General features: G+C 36.0%; 1 protein-coding gene across 4 annotated transcripts in view; it reads right to left on the bottom strand.

Moving 5' to 3' along the window:
* The window catches only part of CPED1 (cadherin like and PC-esterase domain containing 1), a 417,420-nt gene that overhangs the window by 187,088 nt on the left and 208,836 nt on the right, over nucleotides 1–21,496 (bottom strand). For all 4 annotated transcript variants that reach the window (XR_008912281.1, XR_008912282.1, XM_056799629.1 and 1 more), the window contains 4 exons: nucleotides 19,047–19,108; nucleotides 17,068–17,112; nucleotides 3,334–3,520; nucleotides 651–819 (listed from right to left, as the gene is read on the bottom strand). Coding sequence is in view for 2 of the 4 variants with exons in the window: in XM_056799629.1 (XP_056655607.1) it covers nucleotides 651–819; nucleotides 3,334–3,520; nucleotides 17,068–17,112; nucleotides 19,047–19,108 (463 nt within the window). In the remaining 2 variants the exon portion in view is untranslated. The remainder of the gene's footprint in view (nucleotides 1–650; nucleotides 820–3,333; nucleotides 3,521–17,067; nucleotides 17,113–19,046; nucleotides 19,109–21,496) is intronic.

Here is a 21,496-nt window from a genome sequence, read left to right as displayed (position 1 = left end):
AGGTTAAATAGAAGAGAAGAGAAGGGAACTGAAGAGCAAGGCAGACTGATGAAATGAACAATAGTATCCTTTTCCAAAATGATACCAATTGCAAAAAGAAGCCTGAGTGACGGATGATGAATCAGTGAAATAATTGTAGTTTCTTAGCAGTACCAAAGGTGAAGAGAAGATAAGGAATAAGTCAACCAATGAACTTATTTATTCAAATATCACTAGAGCATTCATTCTATCCCTGTATCTCTAGTATGTACTTCATATTTTCTCTCACTACATGCAACCAAATATGAATAATCCAAGAATATAAGCAGAACTTAACAGAAATGTAAAGAAAATTCCAACTTTCTTAGTATTTCAGGTTCCCAAATTTTTGCTACTGTTTTTTTAATATGTGTGTTACATAACAAATCCAGTGAACAGTAAGAGCATTTCTTGTGATGAGTATAGTGCCTAGAGTGATCATCATCAAAATGGTAGAGGTAAATGATTATTGTATTATGCTTTGCATACAAAACTGGGCATTCTAATTCCATTTGGTCAACCATAATTTGCCCTTAAATTCACTCAAAATTTCGTAATACATCCTCATTAGATACTTCTCAGGGGCACACTAAACATAATCAGATAAATCAAACTGAAATTTCAAGACCTACCTGCACAAAACCACAAGCCATGTAGTCATTGAACAAGGGTAGACTTGGGCGATCTTCTCGGTAAACTGTGAGTTTGTAAATGCTGAGGACTTCACCATTCACTTGAGATTCATCTACCACAAGAATGAGGATTTTGTTCATTCCTAATCCCAGAGGATAATTTGCAAAACTGCAAGATGAGAGGCAAAAAATGAGAAAGACTGTCGTTTGAGTTTAAAAAAATCAATCACATAAAATGGGACATAAATAAATAAATGTTCAGAAAGCAGAGGAGTTTTGCATTATGATGGGAATATAGTTTTAGAAGAAAGCTATAAAAAGAGAAAAATAAAAGAAAATCCTTACTATGCCATGGTTTACATACTACAGGTCAAATAACTTGCCCCAAGAGCATATGAGGCAGCTAGGAGGCAAAATAGAATGTACCCTGGACTTGAATTTGGTACAGACCTAAGTTCAAATTCTATCTCAACTGAGTGACTATGAGTAAGTCATTTATCCACCTTTAGTATGAATTTCCTCAACTATAAAAATAGGTAAAATAACAATACCTCATAGGGTTGCTATGATGGTTAAATTAGGTAATAATTTATAAATAGAACTTTGGAAACTTCAACTTAAATGTTACCCATTAGCATTATCTGAAAGAGCATAGATGATAATAATTTTCACTGTTTCTGAGTGATATTAACTGATCCTTAGGTTAAATTCAAGAATTCAGGGCAAAAAAAATGCAAGTGATTTTTCTTTTTTTGAAACTCTTATCTTCTGGTTTAGAATCAATACTGTGTATTAGTTCCAAGGCAGGAGAAGTAAGTGTCTTGTCCAGAGTCACAAAGCTAGGAAGTGTCTGAGGCTAAATTTGAACCCAGGACCTCCCAACTCTAGACCTGGCTCTCAATCCACTGAGCCACTTAGCCTCCCCTAGGTGAAACATTTTTTTCAAGATAGTGTGAAAATTCTAAATAAAGTTACTATCTATGGACGCTAGCATTTCGTGGGGGTTGACTGAATTTCACAATTATATAAAAAATCACTAGCACCTATTGAAATAGCTGATAAAGGGGAATAAAGGTTCCGATGACTTAGAAAACCTGACCTCCTAATCAGGAAATTACAGGCAATAAACACTAGAAACTGACCCACAGTGAAGCCTCCTGAATATCTGCAAGTAGCTCCAAGAGGGCAGAGACTATTTCACTTATTTTACTTGTATCTCCCACACCCAGCACAGTAAGTACCCAACTATGTAGTAGACACAATGAATTCTTATTAACTTGAGCTGCAGAGACAAATATTAGAGCTCAGAAATCTTGGTGGTTGAGTTGTTTCAGCTGTCTCTGACTCTTCGTGACCCCATTTCAATGGTTCTTGGCACAGATACTGGAGTGGTTTGGCATTTCCTTCTTCAGCTCATTTTACAGATGAGGAAGCTCAGGCAAAACGGGTTAAGTGACTTGCCCAGAGTAACACAGCTAGGAAGTGTCTGAGGTCAGATTTGAACTCATACAAATGAGTCTTCCTGATTCCAAGCCCTGTGCTCTGTGCTCCTCAGAAATGTTCATTAACCCTTAAGGAGCACTTCTCAAAGTTTGACTCTTAGCCTAAAGATTCCAGAGGCTTTTTCAGGGGGCCCCTGAGGTCAAAACTATTTTCATCATAATACTAAAATATTACTAGTCTATTAAAATACTCCTCCCTTTTCCAACTACATAATTTTTGAGGCCAGATTTTTTTCATAAACTTCAAACAAAGCAACAAATTGCAACAGATTGAATACAGAAGAAGATAGATGAAACCAGCTGTCTTCTATTAAACCAGGCATTAAGGAGATTTACAAAACTATGTAAAACAATGCCATCCTTCTCACTAAATTATTTTGTTTTGAAGATGTTCTTTACTAACATAGTAATTTACTAATAGTCTGTTATTTAATAATAATGTTAAAACAGTCATTTAAATAAAATACATTAGGTTAATATGAGATTGTTATTGTTGCTTTAAATGAATTCATGTATAGATGTATTAAAATTTTATTGGATTTAATTTCTAATATAGTAAATATTGATAGGTATAATGGAAATAAACAAAATCTCATTGAGATGTTTGATAACTTTAAAGAATGTAAAAAGGTGTCCTAAGACCAAAAAGTTTGAGAACTTATGCAAATCTTTGCCCTAGGCAAAGATTGGTCCTTAAAATTTTCTCTTGATTTTTACCAATACCAAAAGAAAACAGAATTTCCTGGGAATCTTAGCTCGTGGTGATATAGATTTTGAGCTGGAAGGGAACTTAGAGGTCATCCAGTCCAGCCCCCATTATGTGGATGAGGGAACCAAGGTCCAAGTATCGTAGAGAACCAGGTAAGTTCCTGAGTGGGGATTTGAGATCAGCTCTCCCCAACTCCAAGTACAGAACTTTTTGCTCTCCCATCTTGCCTCCTCAAAGTTACAAGGACTGTCATCAGACAAGCAAATTATAATCAATAAAAATGATGGATTCCTTAATTGATAGAGTCCTTGGGAAAGAGGAATGATTTCACACTCTTGTAATTTCCCCAGGAGATCTTGCTTCACACATCTTTGATACTTCATGAATCTAAAGTTTGAAATCTGAGATAAACATGTTAGTAGCTTCCCATCATTCAGAACCCATTCAGTACTTTTATATCTTTTCCCCCTACCTTGGTCCTGCCTTTTCATCCAGATGTATTTTGCATTGACAATTAGAAGTCTCTGCTCCAATTTTTATTGTTATAATATCAAATGGGACTTCAGAGTAGTAGTCTTTGATATTTGGGTTAAATTCAGGATTCAGGTCCAAATGTGGATTTGTAAAGATCTGTTTGATATGAGATAGTGTGTCTTTATCTGTTTCAAAAAGAAAAAAAGAATGTAAAATGACTTACATTTCAAAATGTCATACAGTCAAGGTGGTTTATTTTTAGTTTGAGTTCTTGGCTTTGTCTTGGCAGGTAGACTCCCAGGTATTTCATAATGTCTAGAGTTATTTTATTTTATTTTAATTTTTTAGACTATTTTTTTTAGATTTTTGGAAATTTTTATTTAATTACTTTAGAATATTTTTCCATGGTTGCAAGATTCATGTTTTTTCCCTCCCGTCCCTCTACCCCATCCCATAACTGACATGCAATTCCACTGGGTTTTACATGTGTCATTCTACAGTTATTTTAAAGGGAATTTATTTTTCTATCTCTTGCTGTTGGACTTTAATGTAGCACAGAGAAGTGCTGTTGATTTAGGTAGGTTTATTTTATATCCTGAAACTTTGCTTAAATTGTTGTTTTGATAAGTTTTGTGTGTGTGTGGATTCTCTATGACTATTTCATCAGCAAAGGGTGATAGCTTTATTTCCGAGGAGATCTGGGCTTTAAAAAAAAAAAAAACCTTACCTTCCTTCTTAGAATCAATACTTTGTATTAGTTCTAAGGCAGAAGAGCAGTAAGGGCTAGGCAGTTTGGGTTAACTGATTTACCCAAGTTCACACACTAGGATGTCTCTGATGACAGATTTAAACACAAGATATCCCATCTCTGGGTTTGGTTCTCTATCCACTGAGCCACCTAGCTGCCCCTAAGACCCAGACTTAACAAAGAAACAAAATCATTTTGGCAGTTGTGTGGAGAATGGACTGGAGTGGGGAAAGACCAGACAGAGAAACCAATTAGAGAACTAATGTAGCAGTTCAGAGAAGAAAAAGCTAAGGACCTAAACTAGAGAGGTGGCTCTGTGAGGGGAGAGAAGGGCAAGTAGAAAACCTATGGGTAAGGAGAGAGTAGAGAAACAGCACCAGTGCTGCCTGAATTGGGAGAATTCTGAGTGCTCTTTATCTGCCACTGATTTGAGCTGATTGAGATAAGATAAGTGAGTAGGAGACTTAAAGGGAAACATCCAAGGCATATTCCTCCAAACAAAAAGTTCAATCTATTCAAAACACTCTTTGCCCTTTCTGGTTTTTCTGCTCCTGTCAATGCTCCCTGTCTCCTAGATTTGCAGCGTTGGCCTCCTCTTCTTCATTTCTCACTCCACAAATCCAGTCAATAGTCAAATCTTGTCATCTCTGCATGGAGGTACATATTCTAAAGGGCTGTAAAACTGTGCGTACCCTTTAACCCAGCAATAGGTCTATATCCCAAAGCGATCAAAGGTAGAGGGAAAAGATCTACTTACAGAAAAATATTTACAGCAGCTTTTTTTTTTTTTTGTGGTGGCAAAGAACTGGAAACTGAAGGGATGTCCATCACTTGGGAAATGGCTGAATAGTTGTGAAATATAATTGTAATGAAATGCTATTTTTCCATAAGAAATGGGGAATAAGATAAACCCTGGAAAGACATATCTGTTTGAAGTGATACAAAGTATAGTGAGCAGAACCAGGAGAACATTGTACACAGTAACAACAATGAAGTGTGATTATCAGCTGTGAATTATTTAACTATTGTCACCAGTGCAAAGATCCAGAACAAGTCCAAGAGACTCAGGATGAAGAAAGCTATCCACTGCTAGAGAAGGAATTGACAGAGTCGGAATGTTGATAGAAGCATGCCATTTTCCCATTTATTTCCTTTGTGAAATTTTGTCTAGTATGTGATATGTCTCTTTCATAGCATGACAAATGTGGAAATATGTAAAGTATAGTAATACATGGACAATCTATATCATATTATCTGCCATCTTGGGAGAGAGAGAATGTGGATCACAAAATATCAGAAAATAATTATTGGAAACTTGTATGGATGTAAAATAAAAAATTAATTAAAGGAAAAGATTGGGTCTCCCATATATCAGTAGACTGGAACTATAATGGCCACTCTCAGGCTTAGCTGATTGGGAGAGAAGCTTTAACCAGCTCTGTCTTTCTGATCTTGACCTGTTCATTCCTCCTGTGGAAAACCTCTCCTCTCTTGGGTCTCATTATCTCAGTGCTGAACTTAGTGATGATACCTAATTGGTTTTAGTGCCATTCAGTACTCCTTAAATCAAAGAATCCACCAGCCTCGGACTTCCTCCAGCAATTAGATTACAGGCTCACATGTAAATCCCCCACACTTAGAAGTGTAGATCTAACCATGCCACCCTTGGTCCCTCCTTATTGCCTTCAGGACCAAATATAAAGTCTTCTGGGATTCACTGCTTTTCACAAGCTGGTCCTTCCTTACCTTTCCAGTCACAGATTTTTATAAAGTGCTTGGCACATAGTAAGTGCTATAGAAATTTTAGTTATTATTATTAATCTCACATTTTACTCCTCTTCCCTATCCAGTGATGCTCTCTTACTTGCTGTTCCCCCTATTTGACTATACTTTTGCACTGACCGTTCCCAATGCCTGGAATGCTCTCCTTCCTCATCTGTACCATGTCTAGCTTTTTTCGAGACCCAGCTCAGATACTATCTTTTGCAGAAGGACCCTTTCAATCTCCCTAAGTACTTATCACCTTTCTTCACCCCCCCCAAACTTACCTTTTCTCTTCTTCGTGTTTCATGTATACATTTATTTACATGTTGCCTCCCCAGTTAGAATGTAAGCTTTTGAGAGTAAGGAATTTTTTTGGCAGTCTTTCTTTGCATCCCCATCACCTTGCACATAGTAAGAACTTAAAGCTTCCTGGGGGTCGCCTGAAGGCTCAGTGGATAGAACTCCAAGCTTGGATATGGAAGGTCTTTGGTTTAAATCTGACTTCAGATACTTCCTAGCTATGTAACCCCATGTAATTGTCTAGTCCTTACTTCTCTTATGCCTTGGAAATGAAACTTGGTGTTGATTCTGACAGATAGTAACGGGTTTCAAAGTAAGTAAATAAATAAATAAATATTTGTTGTTTTTTGGCTTGTCTGCCTAGAAAGATAATCTCTCTATAAAGCACTTCCTTTGCTTCTCATTTGAAGCCCACCTACACGAGTCCCAGCCTAACTTAGACATATTTCACAGAATATTCATTCCCCACAGACTCTACTGTTTGCCAGGTTAGTTTCCATGCCGTTTCCATGCAAGGGTCCCAAATCTCACATCTCTTGTTTTGCACAGGCTGTCCTACACACTCTGAATGCTTTCCTTCATCATGTAATAAATACATCATCTGAGTTAGATGGTAGAGGGAACTTTTTCTATCCATAGTCCCTTACCTCTGCAAAGAGGGTAAATAAAGAGGTATATTTTTCTTATCTCTTCCAACTCTGAGGCCAAGAACAGCTATTATAATTACAATAATTTAAAGTACTTATAAATGATGATGAATATCAAGAAAAATTATTAAATTACTTCCTTTAGAAGTTTTACAGTCAAATCAATTTTAACACACAAAATGCCCAGAACTGCTCACCAGTCATTTCCTCTCTTTTTATCAAATATGTAGTGTTCATCTTTTTTAAATGAGCAAAAGAGAAAACATACTATTCACTGGCATCTGTAAAAATGATTTTGGAACATCCTTAGTCATTCTTGTCATGATCTTATCTACTGGGGCTTGTTACTTCAGGACATTAAATTAGGACTGATTTGTTGAAAGCAGCCAGCAATTGATTCTCATCCCTTGAAGCAAGCTGACAGCTTCTCATATGGAGCTCAAAAATTAGGGTTAAGGTTCATAAGTTCTTAAGCTTAGAAGCCATCTCTTATCCAAATCCTTCATTTTGTAGATGAGGGACTGACTTGCCCAAAGTCAGACAGGCAGTGTGTGGAAGAACTGGCTTCTGAACCCAGGTCTTATGACTCCAAACCCTGCAACTCTTGCTCCTGGATCATGTACCAAAAGGAACTTCAGTATGGCTTTTCCATAGATGTCTCTATGTGCTATCAATTAAGTTTCAAGTCCCTCTGATCCATGGACTTATTTTTAAAAAATATTTGGTAACCATTTAAATATACATGGTTTTCTTTGTAATCTTATTTATCTCATTTTGAGCATTTTAAGACATTCTAAGAAAGGCTTCACAAACCTTATCAGACTGCCAAAAGAATCCATAGCACAAACACAAAAAGACTAAGAACTCTTATTCTATACATGAAGGATCAGTGATAGGGAGGGGAGCACCTTTCCTTAAAAAGAAGGAAAGAAGGAAGGTAGTGAAAGAAAGAAAGAAAGAAAGAAAGAAAGAAAGAAAGAAAGAAAGAAAGAAAGAAAGAAAGAAAGAAAGAAAGAAAGAAAGAAAGAAAGAAAAAGAAAATTAAAGGCATTATCCTATTACCTCTGCTACTTGCCTAGGTACTCTGTTGATAAGAGTCCCTCTCAATTCAAGCTCTGGATTTAAAAGTACCTTATTAACAAATATATAGAGGTAGCCTTTATATTTAGCCATGAAGACAACAATAGCTACAAAATACCATGGGAGGCAAGAGAGGCAAAGATAATTCCCTCCCTCCCTCCCAACAGTTATAATATCAGAGTGATAGCTATGGAAGAGGATACAACTCCTACATATATCTTCTCTGAGAATTGTATTTCAGAGGAACTATTACTCACAGCTTTTGTTTTAAATCTGATCCTGTGATTTCATCCATGTGGAGGAACTCCTACTATGGAAACTCCCTCTACTAATGCTAATCTGCAACTTATCTGGTAATGACAGTACAAGAGTTGCCTAAGAGCACTCAGAGGTGAAGTGACTGACCAGTGTCACATAGCTAGAGAAAGCCAGAGGAAGGAACTGAATCTGGATCTTCTTGACTGCAAGGCTAATTCCTTCCCCTTATCCATTACAATATGTCTTTATCATGCACAGTAACTTGAATCATTCTGGAGTCACACCAGACAGTTTCTTGAATTCAGAGAATGAAAAATTGTTTAAATATAACATAATGTAAAAGCAAATAAATCAAGGGCCAGTTAGTTGTATGGTATTTTTGCTCTACAAAAAACTAAGGTAAGAGTGTTGCAATAACTGGTAAAACATTAGTTGAATAAGTGGTCAGTTCAACCAACCAGTTAGACTGATTTAATTGACTGTCTTAATCAAGTTGTTCAGTCCAAGTATACCAACTATAGAAATAGTCATACTGTAGAAGACTGTAGTGTGGATATATCACCTTATGCAATCACTTTTTGAAAACTGAAGGTATAAGGATTGGTGCTATGCTATTGAAACCAATGATACAAGAGAACATCATTATTAATTCATCTGATTATGAATTAATTTCATCAATATATATTTGTTTAACAGCTCTTATATGCAAAACTTTATAAATAATAGTCTTGTACTCAAAAGGTATGAGTGGGCATCCTGCCTCAGGTGCTTATTTTCTGTATGACCTTGGGTCTAAACTCTCAAACTCAAGGTTCTTCACCTATAAAATGGAGATAATAATGCCCGTAGAGTTTGTCTTGCAAGATTCAAAGGAACATTTGATGTGATAATATGTCAAGAGCTTTGGGAAGGTTAAGGTATTACATAAATGCCAGCTATCATCATTATTAATTACTGTAATTATTTTTATTAAGTGCTATAAAATATATGCTGTCAAGTTTAAAGCCATGCCTACATGGACACTGTAGCCCCAATAAAGCCTGAGCTTATTTGAGCATTGCTTACTTTGACAAATAAAGGAGAACCACTAGCAATAAGACAAAAATATTCTATCACCCATAGAAAATCTAGATATGGAATTAACTTTTGGAAAAAAAAGATCCTTTTTCCTGGACAAAAACTGTAGGGAATAAATCGTACATTTATGGTAATCAGAATTCAGTCCATCAAGAGGATGGTAATTTAATCATATAAAAATATAATTTTAAAAAAATGCATTTCATATATTTTGTAAGTTAATAAAGTATATAAGTACACATTTTAAAATGCTAATGCTATATGAATTTTGCATTTTGTGTCTTTGTTATATCTATGAATTCTTAATAGGATATATTATCTACCCACTGAAACCAAACCACACATGGAGCAAAATGGGCAATCATTCTAGTAAATTTAGTTTTATGTGTGTATTTTTATTCATTTTATTGCAAAGGTTGCACCTCTAGTGTGAGCACTATGCCCTAAAGCCCTGCCAACATCTTAGTTTAAACCTGACATCCTACTCAATTGACTCACTGATGCTACCTCTCAGAACACCTGGTGTTTCTTTGGCCATGTTCCCATTCAAGTCTTGACTTGAAGCAGCCATGATTAGTACAGGAAATCTATGGAGGACTAGCCTGAAGTAGGGTGAGAACAGACTGAAGAACTTATTTGGCAAGACTATGTGGGAGGCAATGACTTTTTCTGTCTGCTTGTAATTCATTTCTTTTAAATCAGGAGTTATATTTCCCTCTTGAGGAATGATCATGACTCACATGAAACAGAATTAACTACTCTCTTAAAACTAATCCACCTATTCTATGACTTAACTCTAAATATTTTAATCTAATAATTTGCCAGACAGAAAAAAGAAAGATTTATTCTTATGATCCGGAGAGAACTAGATATTCTAACTTCAAAAGGGTTTTTATTGATAGGAAAATGTGAAAATTTTATTCAAGGTTATCCTATTTATTTCTAGTAAAAAAATAAAGGCAACAACTCATATTTAGATAACATTTAAGCAGTGGCCCTGAAAGAATGACTAAAGTTTCTCAGGTTCACAATGTTTTATTTGGGAACTAATATATATATCTGCCTACTAAATGATGATACCTTCAATGAGAATTTAAAGAAGAACTCACATTGATAATTACAGATCCTCACAACAACTCTGTCAGACAACATTCAGTATCACAGAGCTTATGCTTAACTAATCTATGTTAGTATTAATTTATTAGAATGCTCAAGCTCATGAATAGTCCATTATGATAATCAATGTTTCTATCATATAGTATTGTATCAAAAATGATACTATTAATCTATAAAGTATGTTCAAAATATTAGTATGGTTTTATAGTAACTGCATTTAAGGGTATAAAATTATCTCAAATATGTATTAATCTATTTTGAAATGCTACATTTACAAGTAAACTACATCTAGTCAATTTTTTCCAAGAAAGCACTGGTTCCTTCATGGCTCAAGAGTACACACATGGGGACAGCTAGGTGGCTTAATTGATAGTCAGGTCTAGAGATAGTAGGTCTTGGGGTCAAATCTGGCCAAAGCAAGTCCCTTGACCCCCATTGCCTAGCCTTTATTACTCTTTGGCTTTAGAACCAATGCATAGCATTGATTCCAAGATGGAAAGTAAGGGTCTGTGTGTGTGTGTGTGTGTGTGTGTGTGTGTGTGTGTGATATTTACTTACTTAAATGTGGGAGATACCAGATTCTTCTTACATCTAAATTCATTAATACTTCAACAATCCACACTTATGTAGGTACTGGTCCTTCTAAAATTATCAACTTTCTACACCTCGTGTGAATCTCTGTGGCTAACACACTTCTGAGTTTCTTTAAATTTAGCTACACTGATCCTTAGATGATAGGTATATAGTACACTGAATCCATACTTGAAACATCTCCATCTTGATAGGATATGACATATGACAACATCATGGATGGGCACCAGAGGAAGGTTTCAGCCATGCTTAAATAGTAGCCTTAACATCAAATTAAAATAATATATCGTAGTCCAAAGGAATCAAACTTGCCTCAAATTGACAGCAAAATTTCTAATTAAGGCCTGAACTAGTTAAAATATAATTGGGAAATGCTTAACAAAGTTAATAAAAATGTGATGCAACACAGATTATGTGAATTTGTGGATTTCTAAGTCAATACGAGGCAGCAGGGATCTTTTTTATTTGAGGCACATATCAAATCCAAACTCTTCTTTTTACAAATGAGGAAACTGAGGCCCCAAAAGATTATGTTGTCTTTTCAAGATCAAGTGTAATAATTCATATTTGAACTCATATTTCTTGATTTCTTGTCCTTCTGGGATCACACCACTGTGGAAACACCAAAAAACTTGCAGATCCCCAGAACTAGCTCTGAAAACAGCAGCACACAAAGTCATGAATCTTGGCATAGTGCCTCCTCTCCCCCAGGGGAGCAGAGCCCAATTTAACATAAAATTTAAAGAAATCGATTAGAAAAATGAGCAATAAGAACAACAACAAAAAAAGAACTTGACCCTAAAAAGCTACTATGGTGTCAGGGAAGGAGATGGGTGAGGCTGACCTAGTGGTTGAGACAGACACAACAAAAAAGTATGATTTCTCCACTCCGTCTCTTTTCCATCATCCTAGTAGCTGTAGATACTCACTGTAAGGATGCAGCAACCTGATCTCACAGTTCCCTTCATCTTGACTTCTGAACCGCCCCTCTAAGTTGCTTACAAATATGGACAAACCTTAGATTCTCAGATTGGACTGTTTGCAATTTCATTGTCTAAATAAAGCTTCCTAATCTGCATGCCCAGCACTTGTTCTCAAAGACAAAACCTACTGTTCTTAACCATCACAGCCTACAGTCACTGCCTCCTGATTTTCTCAGTCTTATCTTTCAACTGTTGCTGAGGTTTTTTTCCCTCTCTGCCTTGGTTGCTGCCACTTCAATGATTCACTAGCTATCCCTTACCCTTTGACCTACTGACATTCCCACTCAGGTGGGAATGTCCCTTCAACCCTAGATAATCTCTGCTACAAAATTCTCTGCTTCTACTCTCATGCTGCTCGCCTGCAGGGGAGAGAGGAATGTTAATTTTACCTACCATAAATTTATGATTTACAACTTCAACTGGAACTGTGCTTACTCAATGAATATTTCATCAATAATAGATTCTCCACCTCATTCCCCACAGGTGCTCCAAACCTCTAATATTTTTTTCAAGTTGTTTGGTACCTACTCACACCTAACACTCAGCAGAAGTCTGTGATTCTTGTTCACCAAGAGGACTGAGGCTCTCAATTCCTTTCATTCTTACCTTAAAGTACTATAGATTCTGCATCATTCCCCCTCATTTCCCTTTTGTGTCAAGAGATTCCTTTACTCTTTTCCAGGTTTCTTTCTCTACCTGTATACCTGGTACGGTACTCTACTCTAATCCCTCCTCCAAGATTTGCTCTTTCTATTCTCCTTAAATGTATTTAAAAAATATATTTATTTCAATGAATACAAATGGAACTTTTATTTCTCATATTGCCATCCCATTGGGAAAAAAGAAATCACAAATGCCTTGAAACAAGTGTGTATGGAAAAGCAAAACAATTTCCCAGATTGGTCCTGTCCAAAAATGTCTTCTTTTGTACCCCAAGTCCATCCTCTCTCTGTCAGGAAATAGATGGCATACTTTATAACAAGTCATCTATAACTGTATTTGACTATTGCACTCATCAAAGTCCCTACGTTTTATAAAATTATTTGTATCTACAAAGTTGTTATTACTTAAATGCAGGACATATTTTTAATCCCTTAGTTTTTCTGTTTCTTGTAACCCTTGGATTTTTCGACCAGAGTACAGCTGAGTATGAGAAAGGATCCCATACCTCCCAGGAGCAGTAAAGGTGACTTTAAGATATCCACATGGGAAGCCCAAAAGGGAAATTCCTGGACCTGGAGTTATTATCCTCTACTCTTCTATTTAATTTTATGAACACATTTCAGAGACTAGAGTTCCTGAAAATGGATTTTCATGAGTTTCAATATTCCAATTGTTTAGGCTGGTGGATTTCTCATAATAATAACAATAATAATGGTTATTCCTACCCAAGGGGAAGAAAATTCCTCAATATCTTGTTTCATCAAAAATGAAAGATCTTCACCATGGGATCTCCTTGAAGGTGAAAAAATAAAGATATGCCAGGAAAAGAGAGGAGGCTGGAACCTTGTCAACTATACTATTTATTAATCCATTCCCTGGTCATCACTTCATCATCTAGCAAAAAAATAGAAATGCTTTCCATAAATCCTTCTAGCCCTAAAGCTAGATCTCTTCTCTTTCTTCTTTACCAATCTCCTTGAAGTAAAAGTCTTTAGCTTAAGTGTTGGCTTCCTCCCCATTGACATTCACTTTATGACACTAAGAATTCTTTCTGTCTTTATCTCTATTCCTCTGTCACTCTTTCAAGTCAACAAGTCTTTATTAAGCAACTAATATTTTACTGTCCTTTACTTTGTTTTTTTTCCATCTTTGCATTGGATAGTCTTTCCTTATTTCTTCCCTCTTCTATGCTGTATTAGCAGAATTTTAAGAGGCTCTGATAAAAAATTCTATTACATCTCTTGAATTTAAACACACTATTCCCATGTATGAAAAACAATCTTACAGTTAAAGAAGTCACGTTTTCCTACTTCTATAGTATTCCTGCTCTGTCTTCCTCACTGTGCTAAAAGAGATTTTTCATGGTTCTGTGATCTTTGATATTATCTTCTATGTTTATATTCTCCCTTGGCAACCTCTTCCACTCCCAGAGTTTCAACCACTACCTCTATTCAGATGACTCTTAAATGCTGAAATGTGCATGTTTCTTAGCTCTGTCCTGAGCCCAAGACTCATATCTCCAGTTTCTTCATAGATAAATCTTCCTTTGTGCTTAACTAACCCCTCACATTTAACATGACCAAGATTGAACTTCTCTTTTACTCTGAACTTTCCTCTCCTTTTGACTTCCCTATTTCTGCCAATTGCACTACCAAGCATGTATTGTTGAAAGATTGGTCTTATCTCTGACTCTTCCTTCTCCATCATCATGCACGTCTAACCAGTTGCCAAGTCTTCCTGGCTCTCCTTCCACAATATCTCTCACACCTGTTCCCTCCTTGCTATTTCCAATGCCAAAAGAGTGCAGGTCATTATTGCCTTCTTCCTGGACTATTGCTTGCTTCTAAACAGATCTTCCCACTTCCTCTTTCTCCTTCTTCCAATCTATAACTCATTCTGCTGCCAGAATAAACTTCCCTGTGCACAGGTCTGATCATGACATTCCTCTATTTGAAAATCTTCAATGCCTTTAGGGTGTCCCATAGTTTGACACAATCCAGTTTTATATAATTTCTGACATGACTTCCCCCCATATACTTAAAGTTTCAGTCGAATTAGAGATGCAATTGGTTCTTTGTGCATGCTCCATGCACATATCTATCTGTGAGCCTCTGCACCATTACCTAAGTCCTAAGTCTGGAATGCTTCAAGAATAAACTCAAATTCACCAATCCAATCCTAATGAAAAAGTACTTATTCAGCCCAAAACTATATGTAAAACTCTTCACAAAGAGCTCAGAACCACCCCCCCACACACACACACAAGATTAAAAAATAATCTTTGTCTTTCAAGAAGCCTATATTTATCTGAGGGAACACATCACAGAAACAGGTAAGTGCTTACAAATTTGAGGATGGAAAAGCACTGACCAGCAGGGTCAAATCATCTCCTGCTTATGGAGTTCCTTGATCCCTTCATTGGAAAAGACATGACCCACCTTTCTTCTCAGGGATCCCACAGCACTTTGCTTGGCTTTTTTCTCATGCATTCCATATGAACTCTTTTGTATTAGTTATGCAGGTCATATATACAGTAGAAATCTGATAATTCCCTATTGAATCCATTTTATATCATCTTAACAAGACATAAAGGTCTCTTGAAAAGGTTAACTCAATGTCAAGGTTAATGCATCATTATCAGGGTCCAAGTAGATGAAATCTCTCTTCTGGCATTGATTTCTTTTACAAGGCATTCATTTACCTTTGGACAAATAATATTCCTCCCTGACAGTGACTTTTAATAGGTATTATTGCCCAGGTAACAGTATCTTGTTGATGAGGTTATCTGAGTTACACTTAGGTATTTGGCTTTTAAAAAGTAAGAGACAGAGAGAGGACTAGAGCTGAGAGATATCTAGAGACAAGTGCTATAAACAGAGAGTTGGGCTTAGTTCTCTGAAAGAGAAGCTTGCCATTCCTTTATTCAAAAATTTCAATGCCTTCAAGGTGTTCCATAGCTTGACACAACCCTGTTTTCCAGATTTATTTCATTTCTGACATGCCTTCACCCCAAATACTTTAATATTTGGTAGGCTTCTCCAGACAAGTGCATGGTCCCAAAGTTGACAAGTGTCAAGGAGTTCCTGAATTTATCTAGGAGTTTCAACCAAGGAACAGCAAAGGATAGAGCCATATGTGGAGAAGCAGACTTGAACCTTGATACTATGACTTAGGCATACTTGATGTGTTAGTGACCCTAAGTGCTTTACCATTGAAGAAATATTAAACTGAATTTTATCACACTCTAAATTTTGAAGATTGTCCTAGGGGAAGCTAAGTCCCACAGTGGATAGAACAACAATTCTGGAGTTGGGAGGACCTGGGTTCAAATCTAGCCTCAGATACTTCCTAGCTGTGTGATCCCAGGCAAGTCACTTAATCCACTTTGGGCTGAATGAGGAATAGATTGCCTAACCCTTGCCATTCTTCTGTCTTAGAACTGCTACTCAGACAGGAAGTTAGGATAAAAAAAATAGAAAACTCTACTGGTCCCTTATTGATATGGTACTCACCAGAAAGGGGTCTTACAATGCTTCTTTGGGAACTTAAAGAACTTTCCTATTGAAGGGGATTCAGGATTAAATCCCATGCCAGTTCAGTAAGTTTAGAGTACTGTATGAGTCCCGTGGGAGGTGAAGCTCCCAAAAAAAGGGAAGGGAGACATTCTGACTGTTACTAGATCCAAGATGCAAGCCTCCCACTTTGATCATGTTAAATAAAATTTACCCTACATACAATGTTATTTTAGCCTTAATGCTTGCATGGAAACTATGGAAACCACCTTTTTTTTTTTTTGTAAAGACCTAGATAGGAGCCAACTATTCAAAATATTCATGTTTCCAGAGGCAACCCTGGGTGTGGGCATCTGTCATAATGCATGATTGATGAGAAACTCCCAATATGGAGTCAGGTCTTGGTAAAACCAGAGACTCAGTTCTAGGATATGGGCTGCAGTGACTTATGCATGTATTATATTTACCTACTAACATAAGCTCCATGAGTACAGAGACTATGTCCTACCCAAGTTACATCTTCCTCAGTATCTAGCCCAGTGTTCCATACATAATATGGGTTGGGTTGTTTTATTGTTTTGTTTTTGGACCAGAACTATGATTTCATGAGTATAGGAAACTCCCAGGGAGGAAACACCCTATCCCATTGCAGATAAGCAGCTCTTCTGCAACTTGGAGTGTTAGAGAGTTGCTTAAGGGCAGTGAGAAGTTGTGATGGCTTGCCTAGTCTGACAGCCAGGATGTGTCAGTGAACCCAAGGCTTCCTGATTTTGAGGCTATCTTTCCATTACTCCATGCTGTCTCTTTACCTCTGTGAAATTTGCAGAAAATGAATTAAAAGCTCAAAGATCTCATTTCAAAGACTTTAGGGAGTCTTTGAAGTTCGATAAGAAAAATTAAATCATGATGAGTTGACCCCAAATTATTCAAAACTGTATTGAGGTTGCCTCAATTATTTTGGGCAAAAAAAATGTAAAAAGAATCACAACTTACCATGACTACAATGTATTTCTTTGGTCTCATTCATTAAAGGTGGCACTAAAAGAAAAAAAATATATAAATTTGCATTTAAAATTGCTAAGTAAAGGGGAAAAATAAAAATCCTATAATCTCAAGTACTTTGAGATTTAAACTTAAGAAAGAAATTTTAATTCATCTTTTAAAAATTACATTAGAGATAGCCAGCTAGCACAGTGGATAGACTGCCAGACATGGAGTCAGGAGGACCTAGCGGTGTGACCCTGAGTGAGTCACTTAACCACAATTGCTTAGCCCTTTCCACTCTTTTCTCTTAGAAATGATACAAAGACAAAAGATAAGGGTTTTAAAAATGACTTTAAATAGCTTAGACCTTTTAAGGAAAATTACAAGTTTACAAAGAGCAAATGTATATCTATTTAAAATCCCCAAATGGTATTATAGTTCATATAGTAAGGGAAAGACCAAACAAAATAACTTGACCAATTTAGAGATTCAATTGTCAGAAATTTCTTGTTAGGTTTTCTAGATCTGTGATTCTATGTCTATAGTAGGGATGTTAACCTAGGAGTGGGCGTGAGGTACAGAGGATAGAGTCTACGACTCCAAATTAGGAAGGCTTTAATTCAAATCCTGTCTCTGCTACTTCTAGTGTAATTCTAGTGAAGCATCTTGACTTGTCTCAGTTTCTCATCTGCAAAATGTAGATAATGATTACACCCATCCCACAGGTTATTGTAAAGATCAAATGGATAATATGTACAAAGTGCTTTGCAAACTTTAAAGTTTTAGATCAAATAGAATAATATGTATAAAGTGCTTTGCAGACTTTAAAGTTTTAGATCAATGGTTTATATCATTATTAATCTGTGATCTGTGGACAAGGGATCTATCCATAGATTTTAGGGAGTCCTTAAACTTAGATAAGAAAAAAAATACAACTTTATTTTCATTAATCTTTAACTAAAATTTAGTATTTCCTTCAATAATCTTAAAACATTATTTTGAGAAAGTCTCCATAGGCTTCACCAAACTGCCAAAGGAGTACATAATATACTAAAAGAATGAAAAAAAACCCTTAATCCATTGCTTCTATAATCATTGGAAATGTAGAAACTATAATAACCTCCTAAAATTGTTCTGGTTCCACTGATTTGCCAGATATCACTTCTATTTCACATATGCAACCAAAAATCTCCTTATAGATAACTCTTAAAAAGCATGATCTCTTAAGACCTTTATAGCTTTCAACCTACAATCCCATCATTCTGTAAAAACTATACAAAGAGCAAATATAAAGGAGGAGCACATATTACTGTCTCTTCAATTTCCAATTAAAGCTGTTGACTCATTTTCCTGGATCAGTTAGTCAACAAGGATTTAATAAGCTCTTACTACTAGGTGTCATACACACACAAATAAGGCAAAAATATGTTTTCTGCTTTTAAGGAGCTTACATTTTAAAGGGAGAGACAATGTGCAAGTAACTGTGCCCTAGAGAGAAGCTAGAATTCAATGAGAAGGGGAAGGCACTGGGAGCAGAGGAGACTAGAAATGCTCTCTTCACAAGTAGGGATCTGGAATCTTGAAGGAAGGCAGGAAAGTTAGAAGGAAGAAATTTTCAGTCATGTACTCAGGAGACGAGAGCTCAGGAGAGAGATGAGGACTGGATATATAGATCTAGGAATCAACTGTGCAGAGATGATAACTGAATCTCTGGGAACTGGTGAAATCAACAAATGAGGCAGAAGGAAAATGAAAGGCCCCGGATAGAACTTTGGGATAAATGAGCATGATCTGGATAAAAATCCTTTAGAGGAGATTGAGAAGGAATGGTTAGGTAGACAGAGAACCAGGAGAGATCAGTGTTACAAAACTTTAGAGAAAACAATATTGACAGTGTCAAAGAACCAACTTGATTTCTCACCCTGGTTTCCCTGGACACATGAAACAGTACTTATTTTCACAACGAAACCATTCTGTTATCTTCTTACCTATGATATTTTCATCTGCATCCAAAGGAATTCTTGGCTTAATATTATCTGGAAACATATTCCTGTGAATGCAATGCCAAATATATTCTTGATCAACAAAATGAACAAGATTATTTAAAAAATACGTACATATAACATTTCCCATCTCTTTGTATGTGTATGTATATATTTACTGTATGTAAAAAATAAAAAGAAACATTCTTTGGATTCTATTTCTTAGAGATGATAGTGCAGCCTCATGTAAGATGAGTGAAAATCTCACACAGATTGAGTAATAGCTCAATTGTGGAAATTTAGGTGAGATCCAGAACTGAGTAAACATAGCAAGAGTGCAGAAGAATCCATTCATTCATACAATTGGGAAAATTTCTAAAATTTGGAAGCAGTAAGCCTCATATAATAATTATACAGTTGGAAGAAATGAACTATGAAACAGTTTTGGATGAGACATACAATTAAATAGAAGTGTAGCTGTCAACTACTGACCAAGGACTCTTACAAGATCCTGGATGATATATACTATATGTGGTTTACTTGTTTCTCTTTCTGTTGAATTCCTAATACATGATCAGATTGTTCCTAAACTCTTAGATTGGTGCAAAATATATAACAAAGATATAAATATTCTTCATTCTTTTAAAGGTAAATAATAATTCTTTATTAAAATCAAACTAAGCCTACAGTGGCCAGGAGATCTCATTAATTTAGTTGTCTACCTTAAAATCTTTTATGATGGTTCCTGTTCAAAATTCATTGACCATCCTAAAAATTCCTCTCTAACAAAATACATAGTTATTTAGTTTATGTATTGCTCAAATGGATCTGTGATCACAATCATATGGCTATTTACTTTAGAAATGTCAATCATAACCCATTCGTATCTCCTTATTCTATGCAACTCTATTCTACATCCTCTCCTAAGTCCAGAGGGCATTCAGTATGCTGGAGGCTTTCTCCTAACATTATAAACATACATTGATGGGGCATTCTGAGTGTCCACTGCTTTTTTTTTGCATATATATATTCCTTTGATGAATTCTTTACACCAGTCCTTTGAATATTCAATACTCTACATATTATATATAATAATATTTATTAATATTTAACTTGAAGAAAAAATAGAAACTATAAAGCTAGAGAAACAGGGAGAGTTCACTCAGCCTTGCACATGAAAAAAAAAAGAGAAAGAGGAAGGCATTACCCAAAACTTATAAACAAATGTAACAAATGCAAATGTGAACCAAGGGGAAAGGATTCTTGGGTGAAGAAAAGAATTCTGGGAGAAGGAGTCCAAATTTTTCTAATTATACACCTTCAAAATTTTTTATTTGTCATATATTTAAGCCTGATGACACACAGCATGTTTCTACCTTGCCCTCTGTGTGATATTCATTTTTAATTCTTTGAAGACCATTGCACTTTATGACTTACAACTAAAAGGTATCCTAAACTAACAAAATATTGTCATGAAAAAGATAGATGTTTGTTTTGGGGAGGATGTTTAACATTATTAAAAAGCATTATAATTCACAAAAGGCAATACAATTCTCTTTCATCCTCCTGTTTGACTTCCAATTTATGGTCCATTTATATTGTCTCTTTAAGATGCATCCAGTGATGGACAAGTTCATGAAAATGTTTGAGGTTGAAGCTGTAGAGTAATGAAGGCTATAAGCAGCCATTGAGTCACAGGGATAAAGTCCATTGGTTGTCCTCCAGGAAATCTTGGTTTTAGTAACCCACAAGCAGATAACTAAGGGAAGATATAGTGGATAAAATTGTAGCCTAATTTCCAAACTCTCCTTGCACAAAATCATTCCGGTATCCTGTGAGGTCCTTGGGCTGTAGGCTCGTGTTTCATTCTATTTCTCATGGGGGCACTGAGGAAGTAGTAAGATAGCCAACCTAGATCTGCTAATGTTAGCAGCCTAAATCCATGGATGATCTACCCAGTTAGTGGCAGAAAGTTCATCCTATCCATCTTATAGAGAATGTATAATGTTCCACACAAGCTCTTTGAGGGAAGCTGTTGGCATTCTTTTTAATCATTCTATCTCATAGGATAATAGTAGGATTTTTACTAAAACAATAGGGATTTTTTGGGCACCACATCATTTTTTAAATGAAATGAGGTAAAGAGAAAAATAAACTTATTAACCACATATCATTTCTGCCAGGGTCCTAAACTGAACCAGTCTACCGACTCTATGTTCAATGTCATCCTCTTCTAGAGGGCTATCAAAGCATTTCAAGGAAGTCCTCCTTGAAGTGGCCCCAAAGGAGGTTATATCCAATTAGACAGACAGTTCAGAAAAGAAAGCAAAAAGATTGACTTCTCTTCAGATCAGGAGTACACACTGAGAAAAAGCACTTCTGGTTGTAAGATTATAGTTTTAGAGCTGGAAGAACCTCTGTGGTCATTGAGTCTAACTTCACATTTTGTCCAAGGA

Source organism: Monodelphis domestica, chromosome 5 (genome assembly GCF_027887165.1).
Source record: "Monodelphis domestica isolate mMonDom1 chromosome 5, mMonDom1.pri, whole genome shotgun sequence".
Taxonomy (NCBI): Eukaryota; Metazoa; Chordata; class Mammalia; order Didelphimorphia; family Didelphidae; genus Monodelphis; species Monodelphis domestica.
The sequence above is the reverse complement of the archived record's forward strand: the minus strand, read 5'-3'. Positions and strand labels throughout refer to the sequence as shown.